Source organism: Geotrypetes seraphini, chromosome 4, assembly GCF_902459505.1.
Source record: "Geotrypetes seraphini chromosome 4, aGeoSer1.1, whole genome shotgun sequence".
Classification (NCBI taxonomy): domain Eukaryota; kingdom Metazoa; phylum Chordata; class Amphibia; order Gymnophiona; family Dermophiidae; genus Geotrypetes; species Geotrypetes seraphini.
In genome coordinates, this window is record NC_047087.1 from 25,151,372 (window position 1) to 25,173,238 (window position 21,867).

At 43.8% G+C, this 21,867-nt stretch overlaps 1 protein-coding gene and 1 long non-coding RNA gene across 3 annotated transcripts in view; one reads left to right on the forward strand and one right to left on the reverse strand.

The window, feature by feature from the left end:
* The window catches only part of LOC117359409, a 399,553-nt gene extending 390,271 nt beyond the window's left edge, over nucleotides 1-9,282 (forward strand). The window contains exon 2 of the long non-coding RNA XR_004539224.1: nucleotides 8,763-9,282. This is a non-coding gene — a long non-coding RNA (uncharacterized LOC117359409). The remainder of the gene's footprint in view (nucleotides 1-8,762) is intronic.
* Nucleotides 9,283-9,519: 237 nt separating this feature from the next.
* WWOX (WW domain containing oxidoreductase) overlaps nucleotides 9,520-21,867 on the reverse strand; it is a 1,340,377-nt gene continuing 1,328,029 nt past the window's right edge. For both annotated transcript variants that reach the window (XM_033942128.1, XM_033942126.1), the window contains one exon: nucleotides 9,520-10,071. In XM_033942128.1, the coding sequence (XP_033798019.1) occupies nucleotides 9,883-10,071 (189 nt within the window). In that variant the 3' untranslated portion in view covers nucleotides 9,520-9,882. The remainder of the gene's footprint in view (nucleotides 10,072-21,867) is intronic.

Sequence of the window (21,867 nt, forward strand, 5' to 3'; positions counted from 1 at the left end):
AAAGGGGTCCAGTCTATATCAGTTTGGGTTTCAGTGATAGATGAGTGTGTTAAAATCTCGTAGAAAGGGTAAAGTTTGATATATAAATCTTCTCTTACAATTACTGAATGCCGTTGTATACAAAAGATCATTATCTATATTGCCTTTAAATAGAACATCTACCATGAATTTATTTGAAGGACCTGAACGTGTGCTATAAACATGAAAAGTGAAGTTGCCACTTACACAGCAGTTGGGGGAAGTCCTATTTCAAGTGGTATTTCTCCTTCACAATTCCTTCTCACCAAACCCCCCCCCCACCCCTTTTATAAAACCGCAAAAGCGGTTTTTAGCGCAGGCCAGCACGCCGAATGCTCAGTGCCGCTCCCGACACTCATAGAGAAAATGGCACCACAGACGAAGAGAGACTGAATAAATTGCAGCTTTACACTCTCGAGGAACGTAGGGAGAGGGGAGACATGATGGAAACATTTAAGTACCTCACGGGACGTGTCGAAGTGGAAGATGATATTTTTTTTCTCAAGGGACCCTCGGCCACAAGAGGGCACCCGCTCAAACTCAGGGGCGGAAAATTTCATGGCGACACCAGAAAGTATTTCTTCGCAGAGAGAGTGGTTGATCATTGGAACAAGCTTCCAGTGCAGGTGATCGAGGCAGACAGCGTGCCAGACTTTAAGAATAAATGGGATACCCATGTGGGATCCCTACGAGGGTCAAGATAAGGAAATTTGGTCATTAGGGCATAGACAGGGGGTGGGTAGGCAGAGTGGGCAGACTTGATGGGCTGTGGCCCTTTTCTGCCGTCATCTTCTATGTTTCTATGTTTCATAGTACTAAGGGGATTGGAAAGGCCAAAGCTCTCTCCAGCTGTAACCACCGTGGCATACATTCTTCCTCCATTGGTGAAAACCAAGCCTCCACGGCTGCCATTATATAAGCAAAATGATATAATTTGAAATCAGGAAAGTTAATATCCCCCCTCTCCCCCTTTTCTCTAAGCAATTTCAGCTTTCTCATAGCAACGCTTGGAGGTTTACCCCTCCATAGAACACGAGAAATCTTATTTTCCAAGTTTTCATAAAATGAATTAGAACAAGGCATAGGCACCATACTCAAAATATAATTAACCTTAGGGGCTAATGTCATTTTAATCACCTCAAACCTACCCCGCCAGGACAAATATAACGGTGACCAATTTGTAGTCATTTTCCCCACAACAGTAACCAAGACTGCACAATTAAGCTCCAACATGCTTTCTACTGAGATACCATACCAAGCTCCTAAATACTTCAGTTTCAACAAACTGCTAAAATCTGTCGCTTCTTCCTCTATAATATTACCAAATTCTGACCTCTCCTTTCTGAGAAAGGTTTGGACGATTTCCTGGAGGAAAAGTCCATAGTCTGTTATTTAGAAAGACATGGGGGAAACCACTGCTTGCCCTGAATCAGTAGCATGGAATGTTTGCTAATCTTTGGGCTTTTTGCCAGGTACTAGTGACCTGGATTGGCCACCTTGAGAACGGGCTACTGGGCTACATGGTCTTACCTAGTATGGCTGTTCTTATGCTCTTATGTGTGCCAAGTATAGGATAATCGAGCCGTTGTAACATCACTGATGAGGTTAGCTCTGAGGCATTATGACATCACAATCTCAGCTCTGGAATGTTGCTCTCATTGGGGTTCCGGAATCTTGCTATCCTTTGAGATGCTGGAATGTTGCTACACCTTAGGTTTTGGCCAGGTACTAGGGACCTGGATTGGCCACCGTGAGAACGGGCTACTGGGCTTGATGGACCATTGGTCTGACCCAGTAGAGTTATTCTTATGTTCTTATTCTTATGAGCACACTACCTAAACCCTTATCCATACTCTCATCATCTCTTGCAACTTGCTTCTCTCAGGTCTTCTGCTCAACCATCTCTCTCTCTCCTTCAATCCATGCTGCATGACCTATATTCTGTGAAAGCCACCATACTCACATTACCCCTCTGCTCAAGTCACTTCATTGGCTCCCCATCCATTTCTGAATATAGGTCAAACTCCTCTTGCTAACCTACAAGTGCATTCACTCTGCAGCCCCTCAATATCTTCCCCTATGCTCCCCCCCTGAACTCCACTCATCAGGCAAGTCTCTTCTATCCATACCCTTCTCCTCCATTGCCAACTCCAGACTCTGACCCTTCTATCTTGCTGCACCGTATGTATGGAACAGACAGCCTGTCATTATGTCAATCTCTGTCTCTATCAGTATTCAAATCCAAGCTAAAAGCCCACCTTTTCAAGGCTCCTTTCAACTCCTAGCTCCCACTCACCATATAATTACCTTTATCCATCCAATCCTTTTCCCTGCAATTGACTCCGCAACCCCTATATGTCCTGTCTGCCGCGGTGTGCATAAAGCTGCGTGCGGCGGCTCCTCGCGCCTCATCCAGAAGCCTTCCTTCTGATGTTGCGACGTCAGAGAGGTTTCTGGTTCAGGCGCAGGATGCTCATAGGAGCTTTGTGCACTGTAGCAGTGAAGGAGAGGGAGCTAGCAAGAAGATAACACCGGGGACGGCAATGCCACATCGATCGTATTGCGGGCTGCATAAAACAGCCAGTCGGGCCGAATTTGGCCCGCAGGTCTTGAGTTTGACACCTGTGCTCTAAAGTAGAGCATGCACAACCACACACTGTTCTTAATGTGGCCATGCATCATTCCTGAATCTGCTGCAGGGAAGTGTAGGAGTCTATGCCACTGGAAATACTGCTCAGTGAAATCAAATGAAGCTGCAACTGAGTTCCTAAGTGTGAATCGTACTTAAGTCAGACGTCTGTAACTCAGGGACTGCCTGGATTTGACTCACATAAGAACATAAGAGTTGCTATACTGGGACAGACCAAAGGTCCCTCAAATCTAGTATCCTGTTTCCAACAGTGGCCAACCCAGGTCACAAGTGCCTGGCAAGATCCCAAGGAGTAGCAACATTCCAGAGCTCATATTGTGATGTCATAATGCCTCATTCCACCAATGCCTAAGAGCCAACTTCATCAGTGATGTTACAATGGCTTGATTATTTCTATACAGGCAGTACCTGGGTTAAGAATGAGTTACATTTTTAAAGCTGTTCTTAAGTCAGATTTGTATATTACTCAGAACTTGTAGATTTTAAAATTCTTGCTGCTTACCTCTGATCCCAGACGACTGTCCCTACCAGTGTTCCCTCTAAGGCACTGTTCTTCAACTGCCGGTCCGTGGACCAGTGCAGGTCCGCAGGAAATTTCTGCCGGTCCGCACAGGGCCGGCAAGATCGACGAGATATTTTCAGCTGGGCCGTGCTGGGTAGGAGAGATCATGGGGAGCCTCCGACAGTGGCTTTATCCCCTCTCTGCAGCTCTCCTTACTTACTAGCGCAGCGATTCAGGAAGGCAGCCTTGGGGCTTTTGCTGAGTCGCGGTCATCTCTGAAGATGCAACTTCCTCTTTCCTCAGAGGCGGCGCGACCCAACAAAGGACCCGAGGCTGCCTTCCTGAATCGCTGCGCTGGGAAGTAAGGAGAGCTGATGGGAGGGGAGAAAGCCACTATTGGAGTCTGGGAAGCTGCTGGGCAAGGGAAAAAAAGGGACAGCTGCTACTGGACCTGGAGATGGAGAAGGAGAGATGCTGCTGGGAGGGGAGGAGGGAAAGGAGTCTGGGAAGCTGCTGGTCAAGGGAAAAAAGGAACAGCTGCTATTGGACCTGGAGAGAAGGAGAGATACTGCTGGGAGGGGAGGAAGGGAAGAGAGTTACTGCTGAACAGGAGGAGGAGGGAAGGGAGAAGGAAAAAAGGAAGGAAACAGCTGGCAGGGAAATTAGAGGAGGGAAAGGGGAGAGACAGGCATGAGAAAGTAGAGAGATTGATGATGGGAAGTGGTCAGCAGAAAAATAAGCAGGGAGGGACAACGATGTTAGATCTGGTGTACATAAGAACATAAGCATAGCTTCTGCCGGGTCAGACCATGGGTCCATCATGCCCAGCAGTCTGCTCCCGCAGCAGCCCCCCAAGGTCCATGACTTGTAAGTGATCTTTTACTTAAAACATGTTATTCCCTAGTCATTTAATATCCTGTATAGTAACCCTCTAACTATACCCTTCAATCTCCTTTTCCTTCAGGAAATCATCTAATCCCATTTTGAAACCCAAAATCGTACTCTGCCCTACCACCTCCTCTGGAAGCGCATTCCAGGTGTAGGAGAGATAAAAATGAAGAGAGCAGTGAAGCTGGAATGAATCATGTAAAAAGGAGAGAGGAGGCACAGGCTAGATGGAAAGGGGAGAGGGGCATAGAAAGAAAACAGATACCATATGGAAGGGGGAGAGGATAGACAGTGGATGGAAGGGGCAGATGCTGGATTGAAGAGACAGAGAGGGCAGACGCTGGAAGGAAGAGAGTGAAAAGAAGATGAAAGCAGACACCAGAGACAACAAAAGGTAGAAAAAATAATTTTATTTCTATTTTGTGATTAGAATATATCAGATTTGAAATATATATCCTGCTAGAGCTGGTGTTAGACATAACTGGGGACTGCAAAGCCCAGGCAGTGCTTCTTTAGCTTCCAGCTGGCTTAGGGCGCTCTCTGACCATGGGGCAGTTGCCCTAGTTGCACTCCCCTAACACTATTCCTGCCATGTGTGACTGCGGTATTTTGTTAGCATGATATTTCTATGTAGCATTCTGTAATAATTTGGCTTGTTCAGTTTTCTTGATAGTAGTGGGGATATATATATATATATATGGAAGGGGAGGGGAGATGGGTTTTGTTGATCCTTGCCCTGTATTATTTGTATTTATAAAATGACAATTGTACAGATTATTGTTTCTTTTTATACTTTAATAAAATTCATTCAATATAAAATCATAACTGAGGCTTGCGCGGATGGGTTCAGATGATTTGCGGGGACCGAGCTCAGGGAGATGGGGCGGAAACGGGTTTTTTAAAATTTTAGTACTAGTAGTTTGCCAATCCACAAAATAATTATTTTATTTCTGCCGGTTCATGGGTATAAAAAGGTTGAAAAACACTGCTCTAAGGTACAGCATGAACCTGTTCTTAACGGGGCCATACATCATTCCTGAATCTGCTACAGGAGAAGTGTAGGAGTCTATGCCACTGGAAACACCGCATTCTTAAGTATGAGTCATACTGAAGTTGGGAATCTGTACCTCGGGGCCTGCCTGTAATGACTCCTGTGATACATGAATAAGACTTTGTGATCGGCTGTGCAAGCTGAGTTTTTCATACTTCCCTGGCGCACTGGGCTACAAATCCGTGGTGTGATGCTCTTGAGCAACATCTTAAAGGAGCTCAGAATTACACCTAATTTCTATCCTTTCCCCCAGCATCCTCGCTGAACACATCCCCCTCACAAAGCTACCCCCTATTACAATGCCTCCCCCTCGAAGAGTCATTTGGGCTTTCCTGTTTAAATCCCTAGAGACTAGGGTTCCAGGACAGAAGTGATTTTCAGCTGCTTCTGCCCCTAGCAGTACTGGGTTCAAAATGATGCCATAAACCCCTAGTGGTAGTCTTGCAGTACTACCACTATCAATTGAAACACTTGGAGAGACAAACTTTAGGAATACGCCGAGGTCGACAATTTCAGTAGCAAGTCCACATCTGTGGAATGCACTACCAGGATACCTGAGATTATGTAGGGACAAGATGTTTAAAAAAAAATTTTTAAACCTTGTTATTTGTTAAGGCTTTTTATTAGCTTATTATTGGGAAGGCTATTTTAGAGCTTTGTTAGGTAGGGAGAACAAGAGGGCACTCTCTAAAGCTGAAAGGGGATAGATTCCGTATAAACGTAAGGAAGTTCTTCTTCACCCAGAGAGTGGTAGAAAACTGGAACGCTCTTCTGGAGGCTGTTATAGTGGGAAACACCCTTCAGGGACTCAAGACAAAGTTGGACAAGTTCTTGCTACACTGGAACGTACGTAGGTGAGGCTGGACTCATTTAGAGCACTGATCTTTGACTTATGGGCCGCCGCGTGAGCGAACTTCTGGGCACGATGGACCACTGGTCTGACCCAGCAGCGGCAATTCTTATGTTCTTATGGAAGTGGTTTGATGATTCTGTTTTTGCTATGTTTGTATGTATCGAAACTGTGTATGCTTTCATTGCTATCCACTTAGTTACTAAGTGGAGAAATTTTTAAAATAAATACCACTAGGAGTCTAAGTTACCACATAAGGGCCAAAGGCAACATGCGCCTACTGGGCAGGAATGGCTGGGAATCACTCTTGTGCTGGAACCTTAGTCACCAGGGATTTAAAGATATAGGCCCAGGGCTGGGCTTATGGAAGGGTGGAGGGGTCTTTGAGAGGCTGGGGTGAGGGTTCTTTTGGAGGAAGGGCTCGATGTGATGGCCTTTGGGATTGTGGATGTTCTTGGTGGGGCTTCAAAAGCGGGATTTGAGTTCAGGATGGCATAAGAACATAAGAATAGCCATACTGGGTCAGACCAATGGTCCATCTAGCTCAGTATCCGATTTCCACAGTGGCCAATCCAAGTCACAAGTACTTGGCTGGATCTCAAATAATAGCACGTGTCAATGCTACCAATCCAGGGCAAGCAGCGGCTTCCCCCATGTCTATCTCAATAGCAAACTACTGACCTTTCCTTCAGGAAGTTTTCCAAACCATTTTTAAACCCAGATAGGTTAACCACATCTTCTGGCAACATGTTCCAAATCTCAACTGTTTGTTGAGTGAAAAAAAAAACCCAACATTTTTTCACCTATTCATTTAAAAAGTATGGCCGTGTAACTTCATTGAGTGTCCCCTAGTTTTTGTACTTTTTGAAAGAGTAAAAAATTGATTCATTTTTTATCCATTCTACACCACCCAGGATTTTGTAAACCTCAATCATACCCCCCCCCCCCAGCCATCTCTCTTTCAAGCTGAAAAACTCTAATCTCTTTAGTCTTGTCATAAGAGTTCCATCCCCTTTATCATTTTGTTTACACTTCTTGGGGGAGCAAATTCTTTGTAACACCTGGACCTTTTAAGATGCTCCCAGACAGAAAAATCTATACCAACTTTGAGCAGGCATTATTTTCCCAAGAATAACAGTGTTTATTGCAAACTGTATTAATTGATTTACATAACAATGAGAAATTCTGAATGCATTTCATTATTATATATCCTGTGGTAATTTAAATTCATGTGCATTACGGAACTATAAAGCATGTGATTGCCATGACATGCATTATTGCTATAATGTACCTTAATAACTTTTCTCCCTTACAGTAGCATGGCGAGGGAGGTTGGCGCATGGAGAAATGGCACCTAGTATCGCCGCACCGTGTGTTCCCAACACCCTTCCCTGCCCCCCACTCTTCCCTGCTGCTTGAACGCCTCCCCCCTTGTACCTCTTGAAATGTTCGCCGGTGTGAGCAGCATATTCCCCCCACTACTTGCGTTGGCGTCAGCTCCCTTCTGACACCCTGCAACCAGGAAGTGATGTCATAAAGGAGTTTAACGCCAGCGTGAGCAGCAAATAGAAGCACCAGCTCAAGCCGGTGAACATTTAAAGAGGTATGCGGGGGTGTGGAGAGGAGAGGCTCTGGCACCCCCCCCCCCCCAGGGCAGTCTATCCCCTGCAGCCCCTTATTATGCCATTGCTTCCTTAGTTACTAACCAGTGCAGGATTTGGCACAGAATTTTCATTTTTATACAAGCTGGCTCCTTTTACTAAGGTGCGCTACATTGCCCCACGCGCTAACCCCGGACCAAAAAGTAATGCCAGCTCAATGGTGGCATTAGCGTCTAGCGCGGGGCAATGCAGCGCACACTAAAAATGCTAGCGCACCTTAGTAAAAAGAGCCCTGTCAATATTCAGACTTAACCGACCACGGCGAGCATGTAGAGGACAGTTATTTACGCAGTCCTAATTCTGCGCTAAACATGGCTGGTTGGCTCTGAATAATGGGAGCGTCTGAATTGCCCCTGAAGTAGCTGTCTTCTACTTCAGTGCTAACTGGTCATTTTTCAGTATCATTGACCAGTTAAATTCTCCCAAAAATTACTGGATAGCTGCAGATGAGCAAGTTAACCAGTTCACTTGCTTTGACTATTGACCTGCAAGTGTTTAATTGAAAGCATTAACAGGTAATGAAAACTCTTCAGCTGCTCATCACTCTTTGGCAAAGATTTTGTAAATTTCCAGCTCGTCAGCGCTATGTGCTAATTATCTATTTGCTTTTAACAAACTGTATGTTAGGGAAAGGGTTTAGTATCGGTCTGCTTTTAACAGCCCGGTGGACAAACTCAAGCTGTGTTTGTCTTTCTAGGAATTGGTTAACACAGACTAGGAGAGTGGCTTAACATGGGACATGGACATAGTGGAAAAAAAAAAACCCCAAAAATAAGAATGTCTCTCAGCATTAACATGCATTTTGTCATGTCAGCATTCTCCCAAGCAGTTACTGTTTTTGGTTTCCCACCCAGCTCTTAATTGGGCTGATAAAATAGCAATTCTTGTATTATAACGATTCCCATCTGGAAAGATGAATTAGCTTTAATGTCACTTAATATGTGATAGGTAACTCGAGCTGCGGGGTTAAAAGTGACGGGCTCAGAAGCATGATAATTCAGTACAGTATTAGGTTTTTCATGCAGGCACTCCAATTTGAAAAAAAAAAAAATCACAGTCGACAGCTCACAATTACCAAATATAAACAACAAGCCAAATCTATGAGCTCTGATTAACAGCTTTTCTTTCTGTTTCCATTACAGAAAAACACAATGCTGGGGTAACTACTTCTGGCACGGAAATTGCCACAAAGCACAACAGTAAAATAAAAACTCGAAGCAATGAGGAGAGAACTGTCACGGCATCTGCAAGAAGCTGTTTATTATTTTTCTTTTGTAAGGTGGGAAAAAAAAAAACATTTACAGAGACTAGACACTTTTTTTTTTCCTCTACAGGTGATGTTATCCAAGCATGTTCTTTTAATAATTCTCAGTTGACGAAATAATAGAAGACTTATGACATTTCAATAATATAAAGGAAACTTTTGCAGGAGATCTGAACCCCACCCCCACCCCCACATGCACACAACACCGTGAACCAAATGGGGAAAATGCATTGACCATGACTGAAGGACATGATGGGAAAATCTTTGACTCCTGAGTGCTTCCTAGGTCTTCCCAAGGAGTCAACGTGTTCCTGCTTCCATCTACATTACGCGAGGAATTGTTGGAAACACACCTTTTTACGATGAGCTACAGAAAGCAAGTCTGCAAATATTTAAAGGAGAAGTGACTGACTTCTTTTTGACAAACAGAGCAGCTATGTTTTCAGTTCCAGGCCAAAGGGGAAAAGGAGCGGTCTTTGTTTTCCATGCCCGATAAAACTTGATAAGGGCAACCCAAACCCCTTCTGCTGCCCTCAACCCTCCCCCTCTGCCTTTTCTCATCTCCTAAACAGTGAATAAGAGTACCCATAAGCGATCACCAAAAATGATAGGTCATGTTCTTTGCTGTAACCATGTTCGAACGGTTTTGTTTTTTTTTTTACATCAATGTTAAAAACTGCATTGTGCTTCAAAGGATGCCAAGCTGTTCACCCTTGGTTACACTATGAGTGCTCTTCAATCAAAGCGGAGAGCATCAAGCTTAGCCAAGAGCGAGAACGAGATATTGTACCTTCAACCCCTCCAGTATTCCCTATTTCCCATTCGTACTTAACATTTTTCACTATGTTGTGACTGCTATTATTTCAGTTAACACTGGCTAATCTGTATCAAAGGTCTACGTAAACCCTCTAGATGATATGATTGGAAAGCGTCCAGCGTTGGCAGTTTGGACTGTACACATGCTCCGTCTTGCTTCGATCCTTGCAGGAGCTCCCTTGCTATTGTGCCTGCCTGCCAATTCTTTCCTGGACGAGCCGCTCGCTCAGTTCCCACAAGGCTACGGCCGTCACCTCGCTTTGGGCCTGCTGTGATGGCGAGCAGCGGCAGCAGTTGTTGAAGTACATTCCGCCCAAGCCCTCCAGCTCCGGCGCAGTGGCGCAGTAGATGGTTGTCGCAGCTCCTTGTTGCTAGTGGAAATTTAAAAAGAAAGAAGAGAGCAGACTGAGAATTGTGAAACCATCAAATTAAGATGTAAAATCCCCCCCCCCAAAAAAAAAATTGTCAGCTTTAATGATAATGTCTGAAATTCTGTTTATTCAAGCCGTTGCGATTCTCCCACAGCAAATGCACTGAACGGGCTTTGGTGTATTTGCCGTGGGAGAATCACTACCGCGGCTTTGTAAAAGGGGCCCTAAAATAAAATTAGAGCCCTACCTAAATTGTGGGATGAAATTTATACAGCGAGGAGTAATGGGTAAGAGAGACAAAAGTGTAGAAAGGCACTAACCCACCTCTTTTACTAAGGTGCGCTATGCTTTTTAGTGCGCGGTAAATATTAGTGCGAGCTAAACGCTAACGCGTGCATGTTATCCTATGGACGCAATAGCGGTTAGCGCACGTGTTGATTTAGTGTTAAAACCCTTAGCGCGCCTTAGTAAAAGAGGGCCTAAGGCCCGCTGATCAGGGGGCTCTTACTTAAACTGCAACGTTGTTGGAATTGTATATCCCAGAATATTATTCCTCTTATCACAATTTAAGTAGGGTCTTGTAAACGTAATTATACATTTCGTGCAAATAACACGATGATTAATGCGTTCACGCTTAAGTGCAGCATAACAGTTATTAAAAACTTCACATTTTACAGTGAAGTAGCCAAACGTGGACATATTCTCCCAAATTCTATCAAAAGGTGCCCAATGGTAGGCTCATAGTTATAGAATACGATTAATTGTGCATGAGACAAAGTTGATTAACTGGCAACGAATACCAATATTTGGTGTTTCCAGGCCCTACATTTGCCATTCCGCACATAGCAGACTTACAACCCCTGGTTCAGCATGGCTAACCTCTCTCGCGTGAAAAATGAAAAACTGCGTTAACACGTGGGAGGGGTTATGGACAGGTCAGGGGCGTTCCCAACTATTCTTGCACATTTTATTTTGTAGAATTGCTGTACTGTGTTTACAAGCCCGGCTGCCACATTTAAGTGCCTCCATTTACGCCAGCTGTAGGCATGGCGTATGTGGAGCCACCTATAGTTTGGCAAAAAAAAAAAAACCCAATACCATACAATTTCTTATGACCCGCAAATTTCTACAAGGATTCAGTGTGGCTCACAATCAGATTATTTCAGGGATCCAGCCCAATTACAGGACGGATCTGGATTCACAATTGGATGGCGGACTTACGCTTGTCCTTTACAACAGATTTGGTGCCCGGCTCTGCCTTTGCAGAATGCTAGACGAGTGCCCAGATTTTTGGCACCATTCAGTGACCTCTATAGTATTTAGCCCATTGCAACTGTTGATATGTATCATTATCTGTTCGTTGACTCTCCTGTCTGCAAGCTGATAAATCAAAGGTCTCAAACCCAGGATCTGGAGAAGTTACAAACTTGTTTGTCTTTCAGGATTTCCAACATGTAGGGTGTAGGGGATGAGGGGGGGCGTTTAGCCTCCCTCTCGCTGGGTTTCATAGCTGTTTGCTGCTATCTGCTACTGCTGCTGTTCCCCTCCACTCAAGCATTCTAGAGCAGGGAAAGGGAATTCCGGTCCTCCAGAGCCACAGGCAGGTCAGGTTTTCAGGATATCCACAATTAATATACATGAGATAGATTTGCATCTCAAGGATGCAGTGCGTGCAACTCCATCTCATACATATTTATTGTGGATATCTTGAAAACCTGACCCGCCTGTGGCTCTCGAGGACCGGAATTGCCTTCCCCTGTTCTAGAGCAATTCTCAGTGGAGTCAACACGTCCCTTATGACTACTTGCTCCACCGAGAGTTCTGTTGGGTGATGCAAAAAATTTTATTTCCTCTCTCTTTATATTTGGATGTGATGGTATAAATAGTATAATAATAATTGTTGTTGCACACTGAGATGTTAAGGGCTCCTTTTACAAAGCAGTGGTAACGGTTTCTACCGCGGGCCGGCGAGGTAGATGCTCCAACGCTCATAGGAATTCTTTGAGCGTTGGAGCATGTACCTCGCCGGCCGGCAGTAGAAACCTCTACCGCAGCTTGCAAAAGCCAGCGTGAGTTTGCAACTTGTTATAATGAGCTGTTTTTATTTTCTATTTATTTAATATACCGCCTACAACTATGCGGTTTCCATACCACATACATAAAATCTTGTTTCCCTCCGATTATCACAAATGACATAGACACGTCTAAACAATATCGTTAATCGTCCCTGTTATGATAGGGATAGAGCGCAAATTCAATCAATTCAGAAATACAAGCAAGCTTTAAATCGGGGGTGTCCAACCTGCGGCCCAAGGGCCGCATGCGGCCCTGTGAAGTATTTTGTGTGGCCCTGGTTGAGAGCGATGCAGTGTTTTCCTCTGCTGCCCCCGGGTGTTTACTGTCTTGCCGACTCCCTCCTCTGTCTTGCTGCGGCGTTTGGGCATTTGTGCAGCCCCAGAAACATTTTTTTCAGCCAATGCGGCCCAGGGAAGCCAAATGGTTGGACACCTCTGCTTTAAATCATAGATTGATGCCAGAAAAAATTCTAAAAGGCGATTATCAACTGAAATATACCTTAGCATAAGAAGGCATTGGCAAATAATTGAGTTTTCAGCATTTTCTTAAAATTCATCCTCCCCTTACAAAACCGCAGGATATCAGGCATGACATTCCATAGTTCTACGCCAGCCACGGATTTCACTGATGCTCCGATCCTAGAGCGCGTAGTCGACATTCTACCCTCCAAACTTTATTTTTAGAACTGTAAGCCACTATAGCACTTCGGTTTTTAGTGGTCCATTAAGTATTAAAATCAAAATCTTCAAGAGATTCCCCCAAGCCCATGTTTTCCACCATGTATATTCATGAGAGCTTTTGGCAGGCGGCAACTGGCAATTTGCATACTTTGGTGAGGCCAACAAACCGCACCTGCGCACACAAATCAGCAACACTCACAGATTTGGCCGTTAGTGTCTCTTAAACGGGAGGTGGCAAGTGCAGCTACTGTATGCTAATGGAAACATTAACCCACATCCTGAATAAAGAAATAGTGGGAACTCCGCTATTTGCCAGATTAGATTTGGAGCTAATGCATGATAAAATTCTTTGTTAACTGCAAATCCTAGTGCGCTTTAATAATAATGATAATAATATACAGTGAAACCTTGGTTTGCGAGTAACGCGGTTGGCGAGTGTTTTGCAAGACTCTTGTAAATCGTGCCTCGCAAACCGAGCGTTAACTCGATGTGCGAGCCCCCACCCCCGAGAACCGGCATCGCCTGTTTGCGAGCCCCCACCCCCGAGAACCGGCATCACCCGCCCAACCAAACCGCGATCTAGCACCGGCACGCAGCACCGACCCACAGAACATGCCGGTGACGGAAGAGCTTGCCACTGATCTCTGCTGTGCTGGGCCTTGAGCTTCTGCGCTCGCTCTCTCCGAGATTCTATATCTTGTAGTTCAGAGCGGTTTACATCAAGAGAAACTGCCAAGCGCGGTGAATACATACATGAACATATTCAATATCTTTACTACGTGTAGCGCAGATTTACTAACGCATAGCGCAGGTTTTAGCGCCAGCAGCGGCGGTAACTGCTCCGATGCTCATAGAATTCCTGCCAGTGCTAAAACCCGTGCTACGCATTACTAAAGGAAGGGGTATGTGACTAAAACTTCATGAAATAAATTTGTCAACTAGATAAGTCTTCAGAGATCTTCTAAACGTTTGATAGGAAATTGATTGTAAGAACAAATCACTTGTGCTTTTACTCCAAACACCAGCCTGATGAGGTTGTACCCAGAAATCTTTTAGACGTTCAACCTTTCAACGTTGGAAACAAAAAAATAAAGACTTTTCGTGTAAATATCGAGAATTTGCTGAGTACACAAAATTATTTTTGAAAAATTAATGGCTGCAAAGCCTACAAGTTCGTTTATTAAAAATGTGATTAATCGCTTATTCAAAATTCTAAGCGATGTACAAAAAAGTAAAATTCAAATTTCTGGGGGTGGGGGGGGGGGACAAAGCAAGCAAATAAGTCTAACCTGACAGAACATACTACACAGAAGGAAAAAATGGGGAAAGAAATACAAATTGTTGATAATAAATAAGACACATAAGGAAGAAACAACAACGTCTTATAGCATAGACATGCAAATTTAAAGATAATTCTGGCCTCGACTGGCTACCAAGGTAATTTTCTGTAATATGGAGTAATATGTTCAGATTTTTTTCAAACCAAAAATCAGACGTATAGCTGCGTTTCGGATAATTCTCAATCTCTTGATGGTTTGTTTGTTTTTTGTAAGAAGCAGAAGCTTTTCCAAAATGTTTTCCTGAAGAATCCGGCAGGCAAGAGCAAAGTGGAAATGTCCAATCAGATTGGTGCACAAAAAAGTGTCTTGCACCAATTTGATTGGACATTTCCACTTTGCTCTTGCCTGTTTGATTTTGTGGAATTGCTTCCCCTGTTTTATTGTTCCTGAAGAATCCTACAACAACAGGGAATGTTACGTGGGCGGGACAAAAATGACGCATCACTGAAGCTCAAATGGCTACCTGAATGCCAAGCAGCATAGAAAGCTCTGCCCCCTCCCCCCCTTACACCATAGAACAGTCTCTTTGCCCAAAACGCCCCACTTCCTTTATCAGCAAACACGCTGGGTTGAATTTTCAACAGGGAGATCTCATGAAAGTTTAATGACAGGTTCTAATTTATTTCTTTTTGCCCGTGTTGATGTTCCAGTTTGGATATTGCCAGCGTATGGCAGTACAAGATGTCAGGGGCATCTAATTAGTAAAAATTCCATACTGGTGATGCCAGAGGAAACATCCAGCCAGCACTTTAATCATTGTTGAATGGCTTACAGCGCCAAGCGTGTAAATAATAGTGAAAACATTAAAATATTATATAAAAAAATGTATGTAAAATGTAAAAAAATAAGCTCTAAAGAATCCACTACTTCTAACTAAAGTTCTCTGGGCTATTACAATATATATAAATTTTTAACTTATAAAACTCTGAAAGGAGCTTTGAGAAACCGAAACACTTCTTTCTATTATCAGAAGACTGCCAGTAATCATTGAGACGGGGGTCAACCATCTTTAACCTGTAACAAAGGCAGTGAGTTCCTGTGATGAATTTGCAGGATAAAGAATTTCTCAGAAGCCCAGCTGAATGTTTAATCATGCCTGAATGCCACTTCCGATCCAGTCAAACATTTGCAAGCTGCCAGACTCGCTGTATGCCCATCAATCTTTATAGTGCATGCAAAATTACCTAGGAATATTGTTTTGGTGTCGTGGTAATAAGGATTCATCTGTCTCTTTTGCAAATCATTTGCAGGACATCCAGTGCAATCTTAAAACGGCAACCCAGTAAGCTTTGCAGCAATCACTGATTGGGATGGAGACACTAAGCAGTTTAGGGGAACTGATTTGATGTTTGAAGGCCTACCATTTTAACGGATGGTACAGAATTTCAATAAATAATGTATACGTCTAGGAAACAAGGGGTTATAAATAAGTTGCTGGTTGCAGAGTAGAGAATGACATGGGGACAAATTTGTCCCCGTCCCAGTGAGTTTTGTCACTGCCCCCCTCCCTGACCCATTCCTGTAAGCCCTGCCTTAACTGCACAAGCCTCGAACACTTATGATTTTAAAGTGTTTGAGGCTTGTGCAGATGAGGACGGAGCTTAGGCATTGGTGGAATGAGGCATTATGACATCAGAATCTGAGCTCTAGAATGTTGCTACTTATGATTTTAAAGTGTTTGAGGCTTGTGCAGAGGATGACGGAGCTTAGGCATTGGTGGAATGAGGCATTATGACATCACAATCTGAGCTCTAGAATGTTGCTACTTATGATTTTAAAGTGTTTGAGGCTTGTGCAGAGGATGACGGAGCTTAGGCATTGGTGGAATGAGGCATAATGACATCACAATCTGAGCTTTAGAATGTTGCTACTTAAAATTTTGAAGAGTTTGAGGTTTGTGCAGATGAGAACGGAGCTTAGGCATTGGTGGAATGAGGCATTATGACATCACAATCTGAGCTCTAGAATGGTGCTACTTATGATTTTAAAGTGTTTGAGGCTTATGCAGATGAGGACAGAGGACAGGAAAAGAACTCCCCGTGTCATTCTCTATTGCAGAGGACAGTACGAGAATGCTTTCTCCAGTGTGCACAGAAAAACCTTGTTATGGTTTTGAACAGCTTGTCTTTGGAAGAAGCTGGATGGCAAATCTAAGTGGTATCAATCTCCCTACGTTTGATTGGTCAACGACAACTTAAGGATATCAAGAGTAGAAACAATCAGATAAGATTCAGCTGCTAGTGGTCAGTGCTTTTTTAAATGTTGGCTTCCACCTGCCAACATACCTGGATATTCAGTTCCAGCACCTATACGGACACCGGCTTGGAGTATCCAGCAGTTGAAGGCCTGCCAGGAGTTACCCTGGTGCTTTATTTTACCTGGATAATCACCCAGTTAACATAGAACAGCCTTTTTGATGTCCTAAGTAGGGTTTCAGACGTCTGGATTTTCCGGGACATGCCTTCCTTTTGAGGAAATGTCTGGGGGTCCAGATGGCTTTTCAAAGCCCGACACTTTGTCAAATTGGTCTGGAAGACACAGCAACTCTGTTGCAAAGACAGAAGGGAACATTTTGGAGCGTACGGGATCTGCATGACCCACAAATACTTCCCACCATGATTCGGTACCGAGCTAGTGAAGCACAGTAACTTAGACCGTATCCTTTCTCCATGGGAAGCCAGCAAAGTGTCTATAAAACTGGTGTCACAGGATCAAAAGTTTTTTTATTTATTTTTTTCCTGGGAAATGTAACTGAGTTGTAGTATTCTGATGTACCATAATTTAAGCCACATCAGCTGTTTCCTGGGCAAACCGCAAAATATACTGTCGCAATATTCTATCCAGCTAGTGACAAAAGCATGAACCAGTGAGGCCATGACTTTAAGCTCCAACTAATGCCACACCTACTTTAGCAGAGCAAGCTAGGGACCTCGGTTAATCTCATCCCATAACACCCCCAAACTCTGCACTCTGACTCTAGCCACCCTTAATATGAAGAAGAAGGTTCATCTATGAACTATCCAGCAAAGGTTAATTATTTTTTTTTTTCCCAGAGCATCTAAAATGGTTTATATTACAATTTTAGAAACTTTATAGGTTTAAAAAATCCATTTACATGTGTAAATCAGCAAGCACAAATAGGGGGATAATTCTCTAGAGATTAACTAAAGTTAGGGGTTACCAGACGTCTGGATTAGAGAATGACACGGTGACAAAATTCATCACCGTTCCCGTCCCCGCGGATAACCGCGGGAAACCATCTTCATGTCATTCTTTAAGGAGAGAGGGAAGAATCAGAGTATGAATGGCCACAACCACTGACCCTCAAGCTTTGCTTTGAATAATGCTGAGATTGAGCAGCAACATTCCAGAGCAGATATTGTGAGGTCATAATGCCTCATTCCAATCACATCAGTGATGTCACAATGGCTTCATTATCCTTGGCTCACATAAGAATCAGAGTATGAATGGCCACAAGCTTTGCTTTGAAGAATGCTGGTGTAGAAGGACCGAGGCTGAAATAGACACTAGAAAATGACATGGGATTATTTCCCGCGGTTATCTGCGGGGGCGGGAACGATGATGAATTTTGTCACCGTGTCATTCTCTAGTCTGGATTTCCCTGGCATGTCCTCCTTTTGAGGACATGTCCGGGGGTCCGGATGGCTTTTCAAAACCTGGCACAATTTCTTCTCTTCAAATGCCAACTAATAAATCACAAAAATGCACTAACAAACAACTGAGTTTTTAACTGTTTCTTAAATTGAAACCGGTTTTCACACAGCTGCAATTAATTTTTTGTCAGTTACGAGCTCATTATTGCTCATTAATGGCACCAATTATTTATTTATTTATTCATTTATGTTCCGCATATCCTACAATTCTATGCGAATTTACAAATTATTCAGGTGCTCAAGCACTTTTCTCTATCTGGCCCGGCGGGCTCACACGCTAACTAATGCACCTGGGGCACTGGGGGATTAAGTGGCTTGCCCAGGGTCACAAGGAGCAGTGCGGGATTAGAACCCACAACCCCAGGGTGCCAGGGCTGTCGCTCTAACCACTGCACCACACACATTAACCCCACCCCCCCTCTTTTATGAACGATTAGCGTGGGTTTTAACACCAGCAGCAACTGCTCCGACGCTCAGAGGAATTCTATGAGCGTCGGAGCAGTTACTGCCGCTGCCGGCCCTACACCCCGTGCTATGCGTTCGTAAAAGAGGGGGGTTCAGTTAGGCGCCTAGATCAATTAGGTGCACCGATCTAGGTGCCTAACGTTTGGCGCCATTTATAGAATCTGGACCTCAAGTGTGAATTCAATATCAGGGTAATTGGCATGATAGAATGTGAGCGTAAACCCACGGTTACAGGCCGAACTTTAGGAGTGAGAGCTTACAGAAGCTCAATGACAGGTGTAAATGCTTGCAGTTAGGCACATAACATGAAGGTTGGCCTAGAGAACCTTTAACCCTTGCACTGGCCCTTTTGAGCTACAGAGAACGCCTCGAGAAACTGGGACTGTTCACCCTCGAGAAGAGAAGACTGCGAGGGGATATGATAGAGACTTTTAAAATATTAAAAGGATTTGACAAAATAGACCAGGAATCAGCATTACTAACATTTTCAGATGTGACATGGACAAGAGGTCATAGCCTGAAACTGAGCGGCAGCAGGTTCAAGACTAACGTCGGAAAGTTCTGTTTCGCACAACGAGTGGTGGGCACTTGGAATGCTCTCCCGGAGGAGGTTGTGACGGAGACTACTGTTCTGGGTTTCAAACGCAAGTTGGATGCATACCTTCTTGCTAATCATATTGAGGGATACGGGAAATCCGGGTCTCCATAAAGGAGTACCTAAATGGGCCTCCGCGTGTGCGGATCGCCGGACTGGATGGACCTAGGTCTGATCCGGAGAAGGCATTTCTTATGTTCTTATGTAACATGCTAGGTGCACCCCCCCTGCCCCATCCATACCCTTCCCAGGTCCAAATCCCCTTGCAGTAACACACGTTGGATTTTAAGCGCACAATTTGTAGGATACCATCTATGGGCAGTTAAGCACATACAGGCCCAATTAATATCAATTGTAGCCAATTACTGATTATGACAATTAGCAGCTAATTAAGCAATTAAGTTATCCACCTAACCAACACTGTTCTATAAGCTGCGCAGGCAACTTTGCATACGAAGCGTAAACTTATACGTGCAAGATTATAGAAATAGGAGGGTAGAGGGTCATTTTATAAGGGAGATTTTGCTTTAAGTGGTAAAGAATGCATTCTTATTAGGATAGTTTAGTCATTTCCATGCAGATGTGGCGACAGATGTGAAACAATGATGCATTCTTTGCTGGTGGGCATGCAGAAAGGTGAAGTTTAGGTAGAGCACTGGCAGACAACATAAGTACGCATGTAATTTATAAAATACTGCAATTTATATGCCCACTTAAATATTGGCATGGACCTTTATGCAGCCCTAGGACCGACGCCAGCTTACAAAATTTCCCTTGTAAAGTGATTTCAGAACAGGCACGACCGATATCTGTAGGGCATGGAACTCAAGATTTAAAGGGGGGAAGGGGGGGTGAGAGGTGTATTCTGGGCATGATTTGGGAAGATCCTCAAAGTCTACAATGCATCGAGTATAGAGCAACAGCAACATGGGTATTTGGCATTTAGGCTTTGTGTCTTGCCTAACCGTGGACTAACTTCTCGCTTGGGCCTGACCTTGGGTGGAGAGCTTTCAGAGTTTGGCTCTTTAATTGCTCCCCCTTGCACGCCCAAGTTTAGAAAATTTGGCACTGGGGTATTGGCTTATAGTAAAGAAAGGGGTATCCAGATGGTAAAAATAAACAATTTTGGTAATGAATTTCTAAACAAGTTTTAATTGTTATGCTAACAAATAAACTGTTGTCATCAATATCTACCATTCACTTTTTCTATACATCTCTATTGGTGTTCTTCTTATTCCCTCTTTGAGCAAACTTGTGGTGGCATGTCATAACTAGGTTCATAGACAACAACGCGGAATTGAAAGGCAACACTTATCTTGAAGCTTGGTCGATCCTGCCACCATCAACGTCGATGTTTCATAGGTGGTGGACATAAATGAGAAGAGGGTGGAGGAGGGGCACCCTCTCACCCATGCTAAGCCACTGCACAGTCCCGCACAGGCTTGCCTTCAACCTGTGCACCTAATATCCGAGTCTTCAAAGTGGTAACAGACTTTCTACCTTTACAGTCTTTCCCACATACACTCTGGGGGCATACATTTAGGGGCCACTCGGCTTCCCCTCAGGCACTATAGCCCAATCAACACTTTGGGAGGATCTCTCTTAGTCATAAGAACACGAGAATAACCTTACTGGGTCTAGCCCAGTATCCCGTCTTCGCGGAGGCCAATCCAAGTCACAAGTTCCTGGCAAAAACCCAAATAGCAGCATTTCATGCTACCATCCCATGTCTGTCTCAACAGCGGACTATGGACTTTTCCTCCAGGAATTTGTCTAAACTTTTTTTTAAACCAGCTACATTAACTGCTTTTACCACTTCCTCTGGCAACGCATTCCAGAGCTTAACTATTCTCTGAGTGAAAAAAAATTATTGGGTTTAAAAGTATTATTTATTTATTTATTTAAAAATGTATATACTACATAACAAACTATGCGGTTTACAAAATTACATGCATACATATTAAAAATACTAAAACATGTTTCGACAGAACAAACACGGTAAAACATTAACTAACAGTATCATTAATAAAACCTTTTATCAATTCAGCCAACAAGATGGAAAGACAAAATCCCATAAAAAAAACATTTACAGGATGGTAAGGCTTCAGCAGCACATGAAGGTCTTAGTAAATCGACACCACTCAGGATTTTGTAGTCAGGACCTCTTGTCTCGGGGCATGCCTGATCTATTCAGCCTCAGGGCATTTCGATTCTTCCCCTTTGACTCAGCAGGGTTGTCCCGCCTACCCCAAGGTCGCTTACTCTCCACACCAATGAGCGGGTGCCTCCTGCGGTAAGGTGGCTGAATTGCAGTATCAGTGAGGGAATGCTCTTAACTATACCACTCCCTCCCTCGCAAGCACCTAAACAAATACATACATGGCACCAGCTACCACTTACCCACGTAGGTACCACATAAAATCGAAATGATCCCACTCTTTTTGGCAGCCCATGGTTTGCAAAATGGCTGTTCCTACCGTACATGCCGCAAAATACACACATTTTTCATTATCTTTATATGAGATATTTTATAGAAAGATCCATTTTCGGCAAGCCTAGATGACCCAAAAAGATTGTGCAAGGGGCTCTTTTTCAGATCCATACCTATATATCCTATATTTAGTTATTTAATTTTCTATACCGTTCTCCCAGGGGAGCTCAGAACGGTTTTACATGCATTCATTCAGGTACTCAAGCAGTTTTTCCCTCTCTGTCCCGGCAGGCTCACAATCTATCTAATGTACCTGGGGCAATGGGGGGATTACCGTAAGTGACTTGCCCAGGGTCACAAGGAGCAGCGTGGGTTTGAGCCCACAACCTCAGGGTGCTGAGGCTGTAGCTTTAACCACTGCGCCACTCTAGAAACCAAAGTGTAGTAAAAGTGAGCCAAGTATAAGACAGTCAAGCCATTGTGACATCACGGATGAGGTTGGCTCTTAGGCATTGGTGGAATGAGGCATTATGAT